The 20,154-nt window shown below is 36.1% G+C and overlaps 1 protein-coding gene across 2 annotated transcripts in view; it reads right to left on the bottom strand.

Annotated features, from left to right (window-relative positions):
• The window catches only part of LOC131166019 (uncharacterized), a 57,819-nt gene extending 50,820 nt beyond the window's left edge, over positions 1 to 6,999 (bottom strand). The window contains exons 1-2 of one of the 2 annotated variants that reach the window (XM_058124235.1): positions 6,716 to 6,999; positions 2,855 to 2,919 (exon numbers count right to left, since the gene is read on the bottom strand). In XM_058124235.1, coding sequence (XP_057980218.1) covers positions 2,855 to 2,856 — 2 coding nt within the window. In that variant the 5' untranslated portion in view covers positions 2,857 to 2,919; positions 6,716 to 6,999. Of the gene's footprint in view, positions 1 to 2,854; positions 2,920 to 4,111; positions 4,177 to 4,256; positions 4,321 to 6,715 lie in introns of those variants that run through there. The other variant, XM_058124234.1, reaches the window with a different exon arrangement.
• Between the last annotated feature and the right edge of the window lie 13,155 nt (positions 7,000 to 20,154).

Genomic DNA, 20,154 nt, shown 5'->3' with positions numbered 1-20,154 from the left:
CCTCTTCGCCAAACCGTTTGGACGAAGTGGTCTCATCACCAGCGTAGTCTGTCAAGCGTTCTGCAGCAGCTTGTACAGTTGACAAGTCTTGAACCCTTTGTCTATGAAGTTCAGTTCTTGCCCATGGTTTCATCCCCTCTAGAAAATAGAACAACTTGTCCTTCTCCGACATATCCCGAATATCCAACATTAAAGCAGAAAATTGTTTCACATATTCACTGATTGACCCTCATTCTCAGGAAAGAATTGGGCCTTGAGCTCTCTCTTCAAGTCTGCCCAACTATCAATTACACAGCTTCCATTTTCAATTTCTCTGTACTTGGTACGCCACCACAGTTTGGCATCACCAATGAAGTACATGGTTGCAGTATCCACCTTTGCCTGTTCTGAGGCCATCCTCACAACGCGAAAGTACTGCTCCATATCAAACAAGAAGTTCTCTAACTCCTTGGCATCTCGGGCATCCCCATACGTCCTGGGTTCTGGCACCTTGGTCTTGCTAACTCCCAGAGTGTTGGAGTTCCCCATAGCAAGAACCATCACATTCATCTTTGCATCCAAATCTGCCATCCGCGACTGCAAAGTTTCAACAGTGTGGCGAAAGTCCTCTGACATGTCACCTATCAAACCTGCTTGACGTTTTTGTGATCCCATCACCTCATCAGCAAGTTCTCTCATCTGGGCCACCTCCGCGGCCATAGTGTTGGTTGTTGTCTCAACCTGTACTTCCAGCACACTGATCCTCTCAGCAGTGTTTGGTGCCATGGTCACTTACCAAAGCTTCCCAAATCCAACAACGAAGACAATTGAATTCACGTAGCAACTCAACCTTGGGCTCTCACCAAGTGTCACCGACTTGGCTCTGATACCAAATGTCACGGTCCGACTATTTTCACACCCTTGTGAAGGGCCGTGCGGCGCTAGCAAAAGCACTCTTGTTTAACTAGCCAGCCTATCGTTTACCAACATTCATCCACGAAGCACTTTCATTAACATTCATTCAAATAGCAGCGGAAACAGTAATCAATTCATGAAAGTTGTGGCAAGCAAGCAGTAAACATTGAAGCAAACGTAATTCATTAACAAATCCTCCGTTGACATGGTGTACTTAGTGAGGGAGGCAAGTAGGCTAAGCACGTTGACAATTGCTAGTGAATTTTACAATGACTGATTAATACTCACCCTCCCCTAAAGAGGTTTTTATGTAATTATCATCCTGGCACTAGGAAACATCAAAGTGACCAAGGAGTCATATTGTCTTATTTGGCTTACAAAGACTCTACTAGCAGAAAATAACCCTACACTAGTATTTACATAATGGAAACCCATCCCAAGCACTCGAGATAAACGGTCACAGGCAAGCATAATGCCCTGAACAAGCTTAGCACGTGACACTCTACCACAAACTGAAGTTGTTCCGCCCATCAAACTTCTCCACCTCAAACTTTGAAGTGCCAACACCTGTCATTCTGCTCCGAATCTCACAAAACGAACACAGCCAATGGCTCCGAAACAGCCGAAAACCCTAGAAATGGTTCAAGTCGTTCAAAAAATCGATTCAAAATGGCTCCGAAAAGCTCAATCAAACTTCAGGTCAAACCGGTCAAAAATAGTCAACTTTCTGTTAACTTTAACGAAATATTCCCTCCCTTAACGGAATATTCCTGACGACGTTAACGGCCACTGACGTTGTCTGATGACGTGGCGCCGCGGGGCCCAACTGCCTAACATGTCATGGGGCTCACCTTCTGTGGGGTCCTACTGACGTGGCACCGATGCCCACCATGGGTCTCGCCTGATGACGTGGCATTATGCGGCTACTAACGTGCGTGAGGCCCGTGCTGACGTGCATGGGGCCTATGCTAACATGGCTACTGATTGTGCAACTGACTCAGCACTAACGTGGTCATAGACGTGCTAACGTGTCTGCTGACTTAGCGCTTACGTGGCGCTAACGTCAGCGTCTTCAACCTCCAGATGCTCACCGGACATTCGCCGACGTGTGGGCGCGCATGAGGACACCTTCCGATCACCGGTGGATGCGTGGCAGCATTGTCTCTCCGTTGACAGTGCGTAAGGGCGCATGCGGCCTCTTCTAAGCTCCGTTTGAGCTTCGTTTACCGACGTTGGCTTCGTCTTGACGAGAGGAATGTTTTGGTAGTCTCAAAACTGAGTTTCGAGCTACTGGGCAGAGGCTCAAATCTGGGAATTTTGCTTCGATCCGGCGATTTTGCTCCAACCTCGCTCTGATACCAATTTGTTGGAAAGTGATCTACAAGCAACAACCACACAAGCAAAATAAACAACCAAGAATACGAGACCAGATTTACGTGGTTCGGTCCACTGTGACCTACGTCCATGGGAGAGCACACAATCTCTATAAACAGAGAGAATTACAAGGAGGAGGAGGAGGCTACTGCCCTCAACTCTACTCTCTTTCTCTACAACACACTCTGCCTCACATAGCACACCACACTCTGCAACTCCCTCACTCTGCACACACACCTCACAACTCTCTGCTGCACACACACATAGCCACACAACTCACCACCTTGCCTATAACGCCCCGGCCCTTAATACGGCCCCAGAGTGCTACTATACATGCATAACCTGTACAAATCCTGAAAACATACATAACTATCAGCCCTAAACAAGGACATATGGGTGTTTCATAATGATCTGTACTCACATATATTACGGAAAACATAAACATTCATATGGATTCTAATAGACATACCAGAGTATCTTACTGTTCCTTATCTACATTCATCCGTACGTAAAACATAAATTGTAGTACATTCCCAAAAAGACAACCCATCCTGGCTAAACAACCCATAACTCATACAAAACTTACATCAGCTAACCAGACACTACGCTCCAAAGTCTTTCTAGAAGACTAGGACCGATTTCCCATATCTCCTGAAAACAAGGTTGTAAAATTGGGGTGAGACACTTCTCAGTAAAGAGGAAGATAATACATCAGTGTGTGACTGTACAATTATATTCTTGTTTGAAAACAGTTACATAAATTGCACATTCTCAATACTGTAATATATATATATAGTACATATATAACTCCCTGATAATATAAAACTCAACATCATTACAAGTGAGAGTTCCCGAGGTTAAAGCAGGGTACAGGCCCATACACTGTACAATCCCTCCACCCAGTACTCAGACCTGTGACTCTGCCCAATAAAGCCTTTAAATTATGTATATGCATATTTAGAACACCGTCCAACTCGAAACTATCATAACTATGCCAGTAACTCCCCGTGGCAAGGGTTGTTCACTAAGAAAACACTGATCGAGCCCTGTACGTACAAGCATCGTCGAGCATCATAACATACTGCAGTCCAATTTGGCCATCACCACCCTGATCCCTTTTGACCAGTAGCCCTTCTTACCAAGCGTACTACTAGGTACCCACACTAAACATTAACTACGTGTGGTTGCACTGTACCTCTGTTTTGGCAACGGTACTGAACCTACATAATATAAGCTTTTTAAGGCTTCATATACTATTGAGACAAGTTGCAGTCTCAATATTATATATACAATTTACATTAAAACATAACAACCTATGCAATTCCAGTATTTTCACAATCTCATTCATGCATACTTTCATTCATATTGTGGTAAAAACCAGCTCATAACCTCTCGATTTTACATTTTCTCATACTTGGCACGATATCTAACCAGCACCTGTTTTCTACAAATTCTGATAATTACTTGGAACCTTAGTCCCCATAGTTCATATACATACACCTCAATCAGTATAAATTCAATTCATATCATACGTCACACTTATTTGGTAAATTATACATTTCATATAAGTTGGTTCGTAAAATATCATTTCTGCTGCTATTTAAGAGTTCCAAGCATTCTCCTACTTTAGTTTTAGTGCAAATAAAGTATTTTAAGAAATTTGGAGATCATATGCCAAAAACCCCATTTTTGCCAAAACCGTAAAATCGTGAAAAACGTAAGAATCGGCATTTATACCCAATAAAACTTTTCAAATAAGCAATCAATAAGTACGTATAAACATAAGCTACATATTATGTGGTTTCTTTTTCTAAAAATAACTTATGCAAACAAATCCCCTTACCTTTTAATGTAAAAACTGAAACACGAGCTTGTTGATCCAAAACTACGACACGGAAACCTCAAAACCTAAAAATCAAAGAACAATACTTGAATATAATCCTATTTACTATAGATCTACCGAATAGAAAACAAATTCAGATCCTTACCTCGATTTTAAGGAAAATCCCGAAAATCTTCAAAACGGCAATCTGATCCATTATAACAGTAGAGTTTCTCCTTCTGATCCACGCAGGAACCTCCGATCGTCGAAAGGGACGACGAATGGCAAAGAATCGTAGAGAGAGAGAGAGAACTCGCTAGTTCTAGAGAAAGAGAGAGCTTTTGGGTTTTTTTAACCCTTAAACAACTAAAAATGATATTTATAGGGTCTTTGAACAAGTCAAATTCGTCGACGAGGCGGCGCCTTCGTCGACAAGCCAGCCACTCAGTTCGTGGACGAAGCTATACCTTCGTCGACAAACCCAATCCGGATATTTTCTTTAGTTCGCTCAATATTTCTTCGTCAACGACGCTCTAAATTTCGGCGACAAAGAACTAAAGGGACTTCGTCGACGAACATACTGCCTTCGTCAACGAACCTGCTATTATTCCCTTTTTACCCCTTTCTTATTTATTTTCCTTATTTATGAGTTCGGGTCTCTACATTGCCACACACAATTACACACACATATATATATACACATATGGTAGGGGGATAGCCAAACAAGGCAGCTGCAAAGTCAACATGGTAGGCAGAGTTTGGCGACCGTCCGTCTCCAGTGTCAACGATTGCAGCTGGGTGGTGTGACTATCGACACCAATACGAGCCACACCCCAACAAAAACTGCTTAATTTAGTTAAATGCATACACATAACAAAATCATATTAGATATGGTGTATAACTAGTGTACCTAATAATTTCTTCAATCTCATAGTATGTGCTAGTCATGAAATTCGTACAATTTTAGCTTTGAGCACAACAGGATGAAAGCACGATAGAGTTAGCTAGCATTTTCACATCAGTATAATTTCGAAAGAAAAAGTTTAAGTGAATTCCTCCTTTAAAAGCAGGTCAACATAACTTAATTTTTCCTAATCAAGCAACCATTTTCTTTTCAAAAATACAAAGATAAGTTCTTCCTTCAACAGCAAAAAATAAAAAAGAAAAGAAAATACCTCATTTTAATCAAGTAATGTGTTACTTCTCACGAAAGTATTGGGTGGTCTAGAACCTTCTCAACCTCAAAAACTAACTCAAAACGTGAGATTTTCCCTCACACTTAATAACTGACCAACAGCCCCTTCCACAATCAATGTAGGATAACCCAACAATAAATAAATCACTCAAGACATAAATTGAACACCATCGTACCTATTACTCCTTTTGACGAACAGCACCAATAAAATCAGAAACATTAAACAAAAATTTTGAGTGGGACGAGCCATGTTTGATTAAAAAAAAATAACACTAAATTATTTAAAAAATGTACACGTTATAATACTTCAAACTAGAATTACAATCATTGAATTTCCACTGCAGTCTCCCCTGTGGACAGACACGACTTTGGAAAATTTAGAATAGCGAACACAATAATCTTAGGGGTCCATTTGAAACAAGGATTTTGGTAAGGAAAGAAAAGGAAAGGAAAGGAAAATAAGAAGAAAACTCAATTTCTATTGTATTTTTCTCTTTGTATTTGCTAAAAATGAAAGCTTAATTTAATATGATTAAAAATTTTAAAAAAAATTAAGTGTGAATGGTGTATAAAAACTAAATTTTTAGTCATTATATATTACCTATTTTATTTTTCAATTTTCTTATAAATCAAATATAAAAAATTAGATTTCTTTATATTTTCCTTTCCTTTTCCTCATATTTTTTAAGTTCCAAGTGGGCCTTAAATTGCATAAATTTTTGGTCGAGAATATGTAAATGTAAACTCGAAGCAAGTAGAAATATAAACAAATATACCTCTCTATTTTACTACCCATAAACGCTAAAAGCAAAAAATGCGACAGAAGCAAAAAATAAAAATAAATAAAATTAAAAGAATCCAAACATCGACAACTAGAAGATATGAACCCACGCTCAGAGACTCAAAGAGAATTAGAAATATTTAAAAAAAAAATATTGCAACCTTTCTCTACTTGACTACTTCTACTAATAAAAGCTAAATTTTAGAAGCAAAAAATAAAACAAAATAAAATAAAAGAATCAAGTCATCGACAGCTAGAAGATATAAGCCATCGCACAGAGAATATTACCAGCAGAGACATAACAATTTACTAGGGGAAAAACAGAAAATGAAGAACGTTCCTTGCTCTTTTCAGCAAATCATTACCGAGCTAAACAATGTCAAACTCTGCAAGTTAAAAAGCACCAAAAACTACATTTGAAAACTAAACATCAACAACCAAACAGCGCATCCCTGAGATGTTTGAGGTTCGAACTATATGCTCTTGCACACGTAACTAAACTTTTTCATAAAAAAGAAAAAAACCAAAAAAGCACATCAAGATCAGGTATGACTAACAACCAACGCAACACACATTTATTTGCATCAGGCAAATCAATAAATAATAGAAAACGTCGCGTATATACGATAAAATCATCCAAAATCCAAACCTTCGAACCCAAAAACAGACGAAAACGCGAATGTCGCGCGCTCGCGTTCAGGCCGTTGATGAACGACCGAAGAATACGCCACGCGCGAGCCAATAGGATCACCGCTTTCGTCGATATGATCTTCGTCTTCTTCTTCTTGAGGAATTCGCCGTAGAATCCTCCGGAGATCAGAGGCACGGCATGGTTGGGGCTCGGAAATTCGTTCACACAGAGAATAGGAGGAAAATGGAAAAGAGAATGGGAGTGAGAGAGGACATGGACTGAGGCTCTGCACTCTGCAGTAGTCGCAGGCTGTTTTCAGGAAGCGCCGAAGCGCGAAACGTGCCTTTTTTCTAAATTTGCCTGCAGTGCAGATAGCGAAATTACCAAATTGTCCTCTCGCGCCAGTTAATGCTCAATACCAATTAAACCCCAACCCCTAGAGAATGAACCTTACTAATAATATCACTATTTCATTATATTTTGGCAAGAAAAGTCATTTTCATTTCTTCTACCTTTGCTCAAACAGCTAAAATGTCGAATTTACCCTCTTTTTATTATTAAAAATTAGAATCAAGTTAAAGTCCAATATATTTAAAATGTTAATGGTAGATTTGTGCCAAATATTAATCTCATATTAATTTGTTTTTCAGTCCCAACTGCAAATAAAAGAATTAGTTAATATTTCATAGTGCACCTTATTTTACCGTTTTACATTCAAATCTTAAAACGTTTCATATGAAAATCACAAACTTTTTTGTGAATATCTTCTAATTGAGATCGTATTGATAATTATTAATTAATATTATAATTTAATTTTTACGTCTCATTTGAATCGGTAGAATAGTTATTCCTTAAAATAAGATCAAATATAAATAATAATAAAAAAAATAGTCATTTTGTATATATATTTATAATTATTTCATTCAATATGTAATAAGAAATAAATATACATCCCACGATGAAATTTGAAATAGATATCCTTTTATTATTTTTTATTATAGACTCATAAAATGTTTCATATTATCATTTATTTTATAATAATAACATATTTTTTGTATAATTTAATATAACTAATCTGTTAAAGGTAATATATTTTCGAGAATAAACACTTTACAAACCAAACGTAATCTATGAGAAGTTCTTAAATTATTTGGCCTCGCGAAGGAGGGCTATTAAGTTCAAGTTGAGTTTGACCACCAAAAAAAAGAGGAATCTCTTCTTGCATAAATTTTGAATTTGGATCTGTATTAAATTTGAATAAGAAATTATATAAAATTTTATTAAATTTATTTAAATTCACTCAAATTTAAATTTAAAATTCACAATTCCTACTCTCAAACGCAGCAATCTAAGGATTGAAAAAGGCTCCACCCATGGTGAATCCTAATTATAACAAATAACTGGAAAGTATTTTCTTAATTTAAAAGAAATTGTGAACAAAATTTAGCATGATTTTTTTAATTACTTTTCGTTGTCAATTTGTTCTTTGAACCAACCTATGAGCAAAGAGACTATTATTTTTCGTTGTCAGTTTTTTTCTTTGTACCAATCTAGGAGCAATTTCTTTTTGTTGTGCATTGCCTTTTTAAGAGTGATTTTAAAAAAAAATATTTGTACACATGCAAGTAGTTATTAGTGTCGGTTAAAAAAAAAGTCAAATATAAAAAAAAAAAAAAAAAAAAAAAAGCATATTCAAAAATTATTAAAAATGAAGATAATAAGTAATTCTATTTTTATTGTACTTTTTGTGTCAAATATCATTAAAAATTAATTATTTATTTTAATATGATTGAAAATTAAATTTTTATTTTCATTCATTGAATTGCTATTTATTATAATTTTTTTATATTTGTAGAAAAACAAAACTCAATGAAATATTATTTAATCAAGATCAAAGAAAATAAGTAAATAAGAAGTCAGAGGAGAAGACACAAGCTCAATAACTCTTCTATTCTCATAATTCAAATTTGCGGTAACAATATATCAATATTATATATACCTAGGTTTTAATCTATGGTTCTTATCCATTGTAAGTAGCCCCATATTACCCAGTTACAATTAGTCAATAAGAAATTGAGTAACAAATAAAACCAATTATAGGCTTGGTTTATAGCCAACATTGTCTTCCTTAAACCAAGCTTGTCACACCATGTATAACATCTTCTTCAACCTTAAGAATAATTTTAACTACAATGGTTTTGTGAGCGAATTTGCCACTTGATCTTCATATTTGCAAAATTCAATAACAATCTCTTTGTTCTTCACTAGTTCCCTGGTGTAGTGAAACTTCATATCAATGTGTTTGCTTCTTCCATGGAAAATTGAGTTTTTAGACAAAGCAATCGTTGATTGATTATCACACACACAAAAAAAAAAAAAAAAACTTGTTGGCTCTTCTTGCCTATGTTGCAAAAAATCAAACATCCATCTCAACCAAATTGCATGTGTTGCAGTCCTTGCTGCTGCAATATATTTTGTATGTGTTGTAGCTAGAGCAACCACATGTTGCTTTTTGGATGACCAAGAAAAAATTTTAAAACCAAAACATAACACATAGCTTGAAGTACTCTTTCGTGTTTTTGCATCTCCAGTCCAGACACTATTTGTGTATCCAACAAGAATCAAACTATCAATCTGGGAATAGAAAATACCATCAAACTACGTACCTTTAATGTAACGAATGATACACTTTGCTGCCTGCAAGTGAGACTGATAAGGAAACTCCATAAACCTACTAATCATGTCAACACCAAAAAATGAGACATTAAACTCATATCAGTCATTTCAAAATCTTTTATCATAGCCTCCTTAAAGCCTAAAATTAACGCATAACAGTTTCCAGTAAAAATCAAATCATCCACGTATAAACACACTATGATCACACCAGCTAGGAATTAATTTTCACATATAAAGTGTGTTCATGTGTGATAGAATTGGTGTATTCCCAAGAGGGGGTGGTGAATTGGAATTTTAAAATTTATCACCTAGGTTAAGCCGGATAAACAGCAGTATATACACAACCTAGGGTCTGCCTATTCAATTTCCAAATGCGTAGATAAGTATAATGTGAAATTTAAGTCATACGCATCATTCACCCATAACATACATGTGCGGCTAATATAAAGTGCGGAAATATAAATGAACACACGATATATTATCGGGGTTCGGCCAACCGTGCCTACGTCCCCGCCTCAAGCTCACAAGCTAGAGGATTCCACTAAGAGCTCACTTAAGGGTGGAGCGTCACCGTTTACAACCAGGTCAAATTAACACAGGGCTGACCTCAACCTTAACCAGGTCAATTAGCGGGGCTGACCTCAACCTACACGCCTTAACAGGACGACGCACCTAGCTTTCCTAACCGGGTCTAAGCCAATCCGGGACTATTCCAGGGCTAGTCTCCTTCTTCAGGCCCGTGCCTGGAAATACAACCAAAGTGTATTACAATGAAATGGTACAGTGATTGTGCTTTCAAGTAAAGCAGATATGTACCCAAATTCGCGCAATAATATACACCACAAATATGAATTAATTTGTAAGCTCAGTGTGGTCTAAGATGTCAACTCTCAAATAGATTTACTATCGTTGTAATGAGTGCGTGAGAGTGCAAACCTAAATGATCTTTGTATCACAGGATATTCAATCTAAGTGCTCAACAAAGATATCATCCAGACTTCATATATTTCAATCAACAAGTTTTCTCAATACACATATGTATATGAAGCTCTAGCAACGTATAAGTTTGGTTTGCAAAAGGATATTCAATCTTTGTATTCAGCAAAAGATATATGAGTTAACAAGTATTGCAACAAAGATTTTATCACACTATCAAATATCTCATCAAATATTTTCAAGATTAATAACATAGTAGATATTTGAAAATGTTTTGCAACCAAAATACAAATACTATCTTCTTAAGATGTTGCAATGGAGGTGCAAATCTTAGAAGATCTATCAAAGTTTTCTTAGGATAGACTTATTAATAAAGTCCCCTAAGAATACTCAAGGTTTTGCTCTCAAGGATAATAAAACAATCAAATATGAATGGGAGAGCAAACCTACTTAGACTAGCACTCAATCAACTTACAAAGGGTTTAATTTGTATGAGAAGGTAAGTATGAGTGTAGGAGGCTTAAGAATGAGTATTATAGGGCTTTGGATTTTCAAAGAATTTTCCCTAATCAAAGTGGCTAATCCCTCTTAATCTTTGCAAATGAAGACATATATATAGGCAAGGGAGAAAATATGACCGTTGGGGACCTATAGGGTATTATTAGAAAAGTTTAATGGAGTTTAATGCATTTTAACCCTGTTTAGAAAAATATTAACCACGGTAAAAATGGGAACAACCCGAGAGGTTCGGTCGACCAAAAGTGGTTCGGTCGACCAGGACTCAAGTAGCTCGGTCGACCGGGAGCATTTTGAACTAAGTGGTTGGTCCACCGGAAAAGGGCGATTTTCAAAAATACCGCGGTTCGGTCGACCTAGGCCTTTTTGAACTGCTCGGCTCGGTCGACCGGGTTGTTGGGAATTTTCCCAAGACCCTTCGGTCGACCAAGTAGTTGGAGTACAATTTTGATCGGTCGACCGAGAGGTCAAAATGTTGACTCTCAGGGTGTTCGGTCGACCGAGGTCAAATGACCTATAAGGGGTCGGTCGACCGGGACCGGGTCAAATAGTTGACCCGGACCGGTTTCGGTCGACCGGGCCAATTTGAACTGAGTTGGCCGGTCGACCGAAGGTGCACCAAGTGTGCATTTCGGTCCCTTCTTGCAACATAAAAACCTTATTCAAGTGCCTATTACATACAAGTGCAAAGGTGAGTGTCCTAAAGTCACTTGGGGTCCAATTTTGAAGACACCGAAAAAGTCCGGTGTCGGTCGACCACCCTAAGGTCTTTCTATGGTTCGGTTTGAGCTTACAAAGTAAATCATTCATGTGATGTGTGTGAGCTTATTACAAACCGAAAAACCCTAATTACTATTACAGACAATTTCACTGGAAAATATTATAATTAAGAGTTTATGAAATTGTCTTCAAGCCTTTATTGCTTTGTGCACATCTTGATCTTATCATTCTTGATTCCTACACAAAAACTCAACTACTCATTAGATACAATGAGTATTTGTCATAATCAAAACCGGGCGTGACCAATAAGGTCAACAATGTGGATACCTCTGAAATCCATGGACACCTCTGAATCCAGGTATGCCAAGCTCTATGAGCTTACTTTAACCCATACAGTGCTCATTTCAATTTACAAACCTTTTTTTTTTCACCCTTTTTAACACGACCTTCAGGCTAATCAACATAGACCTCTTCCTCCAAATAACCATTCAGAAAAGCATATTTAACATATATTTGTAATTTTCTATGAATTTTGTGCAGCAATGAAATAAGCATACAAACAGTATCAAGCTGAGCAACAGGCGCAAGAATCTCAAAATAATCAATACCTGTAATCAATACCTAGTTTTTGCTTATATCCATTCGTTACCAATCTTGCTTTGTAGCGATCCACCTCACCATTCAGCTTGTACTTCATCTTAAAAACCCACTTGACTCTAATGGGTTTTACTCCTCCTTGAAGTGTGGTAGGTAATTCCATGTCTGATTTTTCTCAATGACATAAATTTCTTCATTCATTGCTCGGATCTAATGATCCTCCTCAGACGCCTCACCATATGAAATAGGGTTACTATTTGCAAATAAGGCAAAATTAACAATATCTTCATATGATAAATTAACTTCATCATTAATGTTAGCCTGAGTGGCTACATGATCCTAATTGTCGTATTTTGATGATAACAACTCATTAGTAGTCATAAATTAAACAAATATTTGCATACTAAGTTGTGACAGGTATAAGTGGCGAAATCACACAAATATGAGTTTTAGTGTAAAGATCAAGTGAACATTCTCATAGGCAAAGATGGAGTGGACAATCGAATAAGCAAAGATCAAGAGGACACTCACTTAGGAGATTTTAAGCACATACCAATGGAAGCTAATGTAGAATCATATGTAATGGGGAGTGTTTGAGGTAGTATGTATTGTAACTCTTATAGTTCTGTTTCATACATGTTTATTAAGCAAGAGTTGAGCAATTGAAACAATTTGAGAACCAAATTACAAAGAGAGAGAGAGAGAGAGAGAGAGAGAGAGAGAGAGAGAGAGAGAGAGAGAGAGAGAGAGGGAGGGAGGGAGGGAGGACTAGATTTTTTAGGGTTCCATCCTTTAAAGTACGCCCAAAGCTTTTGTACATATCCATTTTGATCAATCAAATTTAACTTGAGTTTTCGAATGCATATCATACAGAATATCCTATAATCGAATTTATTTTCATAAGGGACAAATTTGAAACATGTTGACTTTTTGAGTATGGTCCTTGTTTTGATGCTAACAAAACACATGTTTCTTAAGTGTGTATTTAGCATGTGAACAGGTTCATTAATTTAACACACACATAAGGAAATTACAATGGAAGTTTGCAGGACTTAAAGCCTATACACTCAAGCACATTCCATGATGTTATAAGAGAGAGGAATAAGACATATTTGATTTAATTTGTATATGCATTTAGGTTTTTATATTTTGGTATGTAATGAATGCATACATCCTGCATGATATGACTTAATGCTCAAAAGGTCATAGATTGACTTTAGGTCCCCATAAACACTTCATGGAAAATCCCCTATAACTTAAAAGTTATACCATTATTAACATGGGTGAATTATAATAAAAATCAGGACCTAAAATGAACTTTAAAAGGGCTTTGACCGACTGAACATAGGGTGTTAAAAATGTCTCGGTTGACCGAACTGGTAAAAAGTCAATACTTTGACTTGGCTCGGGTTATCAGTTCAGATTTGAACTAAAATTCCATGGTCAATAAAAACTTAATGCTGACACTTTTTACCAGCCCTGGCCACCCGAACTTATAGTTCAAAATCACCCCAGACGACCGAATTGTGAGGTACGGCAAACCGAACCAATGAATTGGGTGCCTGAACGTACGAAGGTTTGGGAAATCGCCTTGGTTTTAGCTAATCAGACTCACCCAAACCCAATACAGACTTTGTGTATGTTCGAGCGACCGGCCCTAAGTGTAACTGTAACGACCTGCTTATCTTATCATTTAATAAAACACAATAAATAAAATAGTCAACTCGAAACCTGTGGGTAGCGGGGACACCTGTCATACACTGCGGAACCTAAGCAACAATAAATGTAAATCATCATTCTCATAACCACAAAATATAAAATACCAGAGCCAACTACAATCCACAGTGATACTGTATTCATATACAACCTCAAAATATCAAAAATACATCAAGGATTCCACAACAAAAATCTCTTAACCCTAGTACAAGACTTACCCTCCTAACGGGGTAGCACAACAGACTCAACGGCGGCCACGACCCGCCGGTCCTTCTGGGTTTCCTGAAAAATTATTTAAGTTTGAGGGTGAGACACTTCTTAGTAAGGGAAAATCAACTAAATACAGTTATGTAGCAACATGAATATTTAATGCTAATATAGATATACAATACATTTTGCATACCAAAAAACATTGATCATTTGAATAACTGCATAAACATATACTTTCATATTTCTAATAAATCATATTGTTCATGAACTGTCTGGTATAGCTAATGATAATACTGAAAATTCACCCAAGATGTATAGTTAGTTGATGTCATGTATTACCCCCCCATGATGGGTTGTGCAGCCCGAAGGTGGGCCCCACAATGGTTGGTCGACCACTGCCGAGTAAAAAATGTTTGTAAGTACGATGGGCCTGCCACACCCTGGTCTGAATTGTCAGGTGGACGTCTACAACTCTACACTGAAAGTCACATCGACTATCCATCTCCCATCCCCTCATGGGGCGATTAGCACAAATATGAACATAGTAATCTGATCTGTATATTTACGGTACTGTGCTCCTAAAACTAAACTAAACTAACATCTGGTTCCTGATAACATATAGTACATGATAATATAACATTTAACATAAATGGATTGATAGCATTTTTATACTTTCATAAATACAGCCTTGCCCCAAACATTTCGTAAATAAGGCCTAGCACCGAACATATAACATACACGGCCTTGCACCGGCTATCAATCACGGCCTTGCGCCAAAATCTCATACATACCATTATGAGTAAATAAGTCATTTATCATGTATTTCAAAATCATCATATAGTGCATTATTTCATAATTCCTAAAAACATATTTATTCATAAAATTGTCATAATATAATACATATCATGCAAAAATTAATATTCATGCCACACAATACTGAATAAAAAATCATACATTTCATTCTAAAATCGTAATTCCTGTATAACAGCAGTATTTTCCCAAATATGCATTTACTCAATAATATTCAGATATAATACATGTTTTTCTAAAAATTAATTTGTTGATAAATAATAGTAATTTGCGTGGAAAATAACTGCTTTAGTTTATTCCCTTATCTGACACTGAAAAGAAACCCCCTAAATGCACTAGTCCTGCACTCGCAGGGTTCCCCGTTCAATACCCTGAATCCAACAATCCCTAGAGCTAAACTTTAGTATTTTTCCTTGGATAACACTTCCTATAACTACGGTAAGACCAAATTTCGCTTAAAAAGCTTTACCTGAAATTAGGGACGAATTTCAACTCTGCCCCACCAACGATCCACTCCAACAGATTTGGTGAGAACTTCCCCGAAAGCGTCGTGGTGGCCTCAGATCATCAATCCGGCGAGCGACGGAGCCGAAATCGAATAGAGAGGAGAGAGAAGCCATAAGGAGGAGAGAGAGAGTGTGTGTGATTTTCTGATTTTCCTACGTAAAATATAAGGTTTACACTATTTATACCATGGGTTTCGTCGACGAGTCACGTCACCTCGTTGACGAGGTTAAAAGGCAATTCGTCAACAAACTCTCCCCTTCATCGACGAAATTCAGAGGCCCAGAAATCTTCTCGGTATCTTCTTATTGATGAAACACACCTTCGTCAACGAGCTCACGAAGGCTGCTGCCTCCTTCTGTTCTATTTCCATTTCCCTCCCTCTTTAATATTTAAGTACCATTATTCTTCGGGTCATTACGGTAACGACCTAAAATTTCATACCATTTTTTAAAAATATATACTGTAAATTACCTTACTTTGATACCCCTGTAATGACTACTGGAAAATACCTATGCAGCGGAAAACACAAAATTGTACAATCATATACACAATACCAAAATTCAGCATCTCCCCAAAATATACATACACAAAAACATAACTCTCCAGTATCATCTAACAAAACTCCCTAGATCTACCTAAAAATACTTTTCTCCTGGAAACACTTACCCTACAAACAGAGCAGTGCAACCGACCTCCCTATCTCCGAGCCTAATCTGCTCGTCTAACTGGATCACCTGAAAAATGTTAAATATTGGGATGAGACAACGCTCAGTAAGATAAAATATGTTATCTCTAGTGTGTGGCAACTGAGTTTGTATAAATAATTTACTGATAAATAATTGAATTGAGATACCATGTAAAATATAATACTGTGTAACTCACACCTATGTAACTTAAAATACATCTATAATATCTGAGTTTTCTATTTAATCATACTGCTAGTATTATAATATATCTATTGTTATTTTATAAATTTGTATATATATAAATAACTGTGAAAACTACCCTAAAAATCTATATGTCATGATTTAACCCCTCATAACAGGGTTGTGCGACCTGTAGGCAGGACTTAACTTTGGTTGGCCTACTAGGATAAGTCAACTAATACTCTATCAATCCTCAGTCTCGCCTTACTGCAATCCCTCCAAAGGTTCGGTACTAACATCTCTCTCGTCAAACCGGTCACCTCTACCCATAATACTGGGGAGCCTACAATCCCTCCAAGACATGATTGACTGAAATCCACACACTATTTGAAATATGTGGTTGCATTCTAATCTAAAATAACTACGGTACCGTGTTTCGCTGACTGAATCTTACTGAAATAATTAATCTGATTGAAATAATTCATTAGGGTCAGATACTATATAATACTAATATATAATTATCTCGTTGTTTCATCATGATTCTAAAATAACCATAATACTATAAATCTAATATGAAAATATTGTAATATTTGACTGAAATAATTGTAATATATGATCTGTATTATCTGACTGAATAAACTGTATTATTTGAGTGTTGTGAATTTGAAATCTTGGAAATCATGGTATTTTGTAAATACTGTAAAATATATGTCTGTTTAATTTTGTAAAATTTGGTAAGGCATATTTTTCTGTACAAAAATATTGTATATCAGGATATTCTGAAAAACTATATAAACTCTATACTAAACAAATACCTATTCATGTCACACAATTAATAAAACTCATGTTCTGAAATTTATGAAATTGTATAATTTATACCTTGTATCTTAATAAACAAATACTATAATTTACTAATAAAATTTATGAATTTACTAACATAGCATATTTCCCTTACCTGACAAACTAATCTCGTCTGCTAACTTGCTAACTTACGCCCATGGTATTTTCATATATATCCTTGTTAATCAACTGAATTTCCCATAGTATTTTCATACTCACATTTCATGAATTATAAACTATTTATCATTTACATGGGTCCCTGAGAAAAAACACCCACGGAAAACCTAGCCAACTTGCTGTGTATATACCAACCCTGAATTATACAAAATCCCAATTTCTGAATTTAACCTTAGAAATACATTCACATATAAGCTTATACCTTCAAAAATTAAATAATCAACTCAAAATACTCAAATAACACCCTTACCTTAGTTTTGGGATGGTACCCCAAACCCAAATTGAAATTCTACTCCACCTACGTTGTAGATAATATTCCCAAGAACCTCGTGGTGGTTCCTGATCGTTGAAACGAGGCTTAACGGAGCAGAAATTGTAGAGAGAAGTGAGAGAGGTTCGTGGGTTTGGAGAGGAGAGAGAGAAATTTGATTTGTTTAAAAAAAAAATGAAGCTCTAGGTTCTTTTATATCTTTCAACACTGGCCAAAAAATCGTCGCCGATTTTCTGTGCTTCTCAAAAAGCTGTCGTTGGTTTTCTATTAACCGGCGCCAAAATTTACCTTATACCTTTACCCAACTGCAGTTAAAACCCAAAATCGTCGCCAATTTTCTGGCTTCTTCAGAAAACCGTCACCGGTTTTCTCCTACCTTAGCAAAAAAAAAAAATTCATTTTTCCATTTTATTTTATTATTATAATTTTCGAGTCACTACACTAAGAACATGGCGACCGAATCTCTCGGGTTGCTAAGAAGTAACTGCAGTAATTGGGGTTAAAATTTAATTAAAATTTTCTAATAATACCCAGCGTGTCCCTAACGGTAAAAAAATCTCCCAAACTCTAAATATACCCCATTATAAGCCAAGATTAACAACTTTGATTATTTTCAAAAACCTCTCAAATCATTTCCTTAATCAAAGTTCCCCCACTCTTATTTTTATTGCAAAATCTTTTTGGGGTTATATTTTATACTCTCAATTCTCTTCCTTTCATTATTTTGAAAATCTTTTTAAAGAGAACATTTTATTTGGACATTTATTTGATTATCTGAGATCATTTACTCTCATTTAAACATTCATATTGAAAATCATTTTTGGAGAGAAAAGATTATGTTTCTTCACATAATTTATTTTGATAAATTTTTTTGAAGAAACAATCAATTTTATTTGAATCTTTAAGTACCTATAATATGTATACCTTTTAACTCAAAGATTATCATTTTTATTATTTACAAAAAGTCTTTGAAAACAAAATCCTGGGTTCTCCTACTTTGTACTAAAACTACTTTTGGAGAAGTATTTTATTAGGGTTCCAATTTTTGATGCATTTTGTCATATATATCTTTCGTCAAAGATTGCAATATTTGTTTTACACCCTTACTCTACTGAACATAATGCATATCTTTAGAGAGTGCATGTATTGAGTTAAAATGTGTACATTTCTGTTTGAATATTTCAAAAGCATTTTTAGGTACAAAAATGATTTTATTGTACCGGTTGGGTTCAACCTGTTAATTGAAGAACGGAGTGTCAATCCAGTAAGTGAGATTGGTTTGGTTCAGCTCGGTAAATTGAACTGGAGTGTCTCTGCCTGTTGACTCTATGAGTCTAATCCCGTTTTGATTATGATAAAACCAATGTTTCTTACCTATGCACTGAGCTTCTTGAACAGGTTCATCCTTAGCACGCACTAATGGTGTAAGAACACAAGGAAGTCATACGAACCACAAAGATCATGTTTCATATATGGCATCTGAAGAAGCAAAAGAATGAAGACTTCTTTGTTATTGTATTTGCATTCAATTTTATTGAGTCTGTAATATAATGTGGTCTGTTATAACTGCATCACATGCATAATAGGACTAAATGCTTAAGGCCGTAGACTGGCCTTAAGTTCCTAAGCACTATATGAAAAAATCCTTTAAGCCTATTTGCAAACACACAAAATAGGGATTGAATCAAATAAGGTCAAAAAAAAGAAATAGATTTTTTCACAGGGGTCGGGCGACTGACCTACTGGTGTTATAAACGCCTCATTTGACCAAACGGCCAAGGAGTCAACATTTTACTTGCTCGGTCGACCGAACCATATTTGAACGCATTGTCCACAATCAACTGAACCTTGACCTTGTCTTTTCCCACCTTCCACGGTTAATTGAACGACCAGTTCAAAAGTGCCTCGACAAACCGAGGCCCATGAACTGGCAAACCGAACTTATGGTCGAGTGACCAAACCTTGAAGGATTGGAAAATCGCCCTTGCTCGATTAGCTGACCAGTGTCCCCGGGCTACCAAACCCTGAAATTATTTCAAACTTACTGTGTCTGTTCGGGCGATCGAACCTCTCGAGTTTGCGTATTTTTACCGCGGTAATTAGCACTAAACAGGGGTTAATTTCCAATTAAACTTTTTCAAAATCCCCTATAAGTCCCCAACGGTCAAAATTTGAGGGATATCTATATATACCCCTTCATTTTCCTTAATTAGTAATGAGATTAGTAAAAGTAATTAGCAAAAATTCCTCTCAATTTTTTATACTTCTTTTACTATATACTTTACATCCCAAGCATATTTTTTTAACACTCTCTCTTACACTTACTTGCAAATATTATTTTTGAAGTAGAGAGTTTCATATTATTCCTCTATTGCAAATAAATTGCAAGTTTGTAGCGATTTGATTGTGGTTATTGTGTGCATCTTTCAAATCATTTTCTTGACATTACTATCACATATTCATGCATATTTGAAAAACCTTTTTGAGAGTTTTGCTTGATTTTTTATTCCCATAATATTTCGTATATAAATATTTGATTGGGAATAATTTGTTTTAGTTTCCTAGTCTTTGCATTCAAATTGCAAGACTTGAGAGATGACATACTTTATTTGATA

Source organism: Malania oleifera, chromosome 10, assembly GCF_029873635.1.
Source record: "Malania oleifera isolate guangnan ecotype guangnan chromosome 10, ASM2987363v1, whole genome shotgun sequence".
NCBI lineage: Eukaryota > Viridiplantae > Streptophyta > Magnoliopsida > Santalales > Ximeniaceae > Malania > Malania oleifera.
This window is presented reverse-complemented; position numbering and strand designations above follow the sequence as displayed.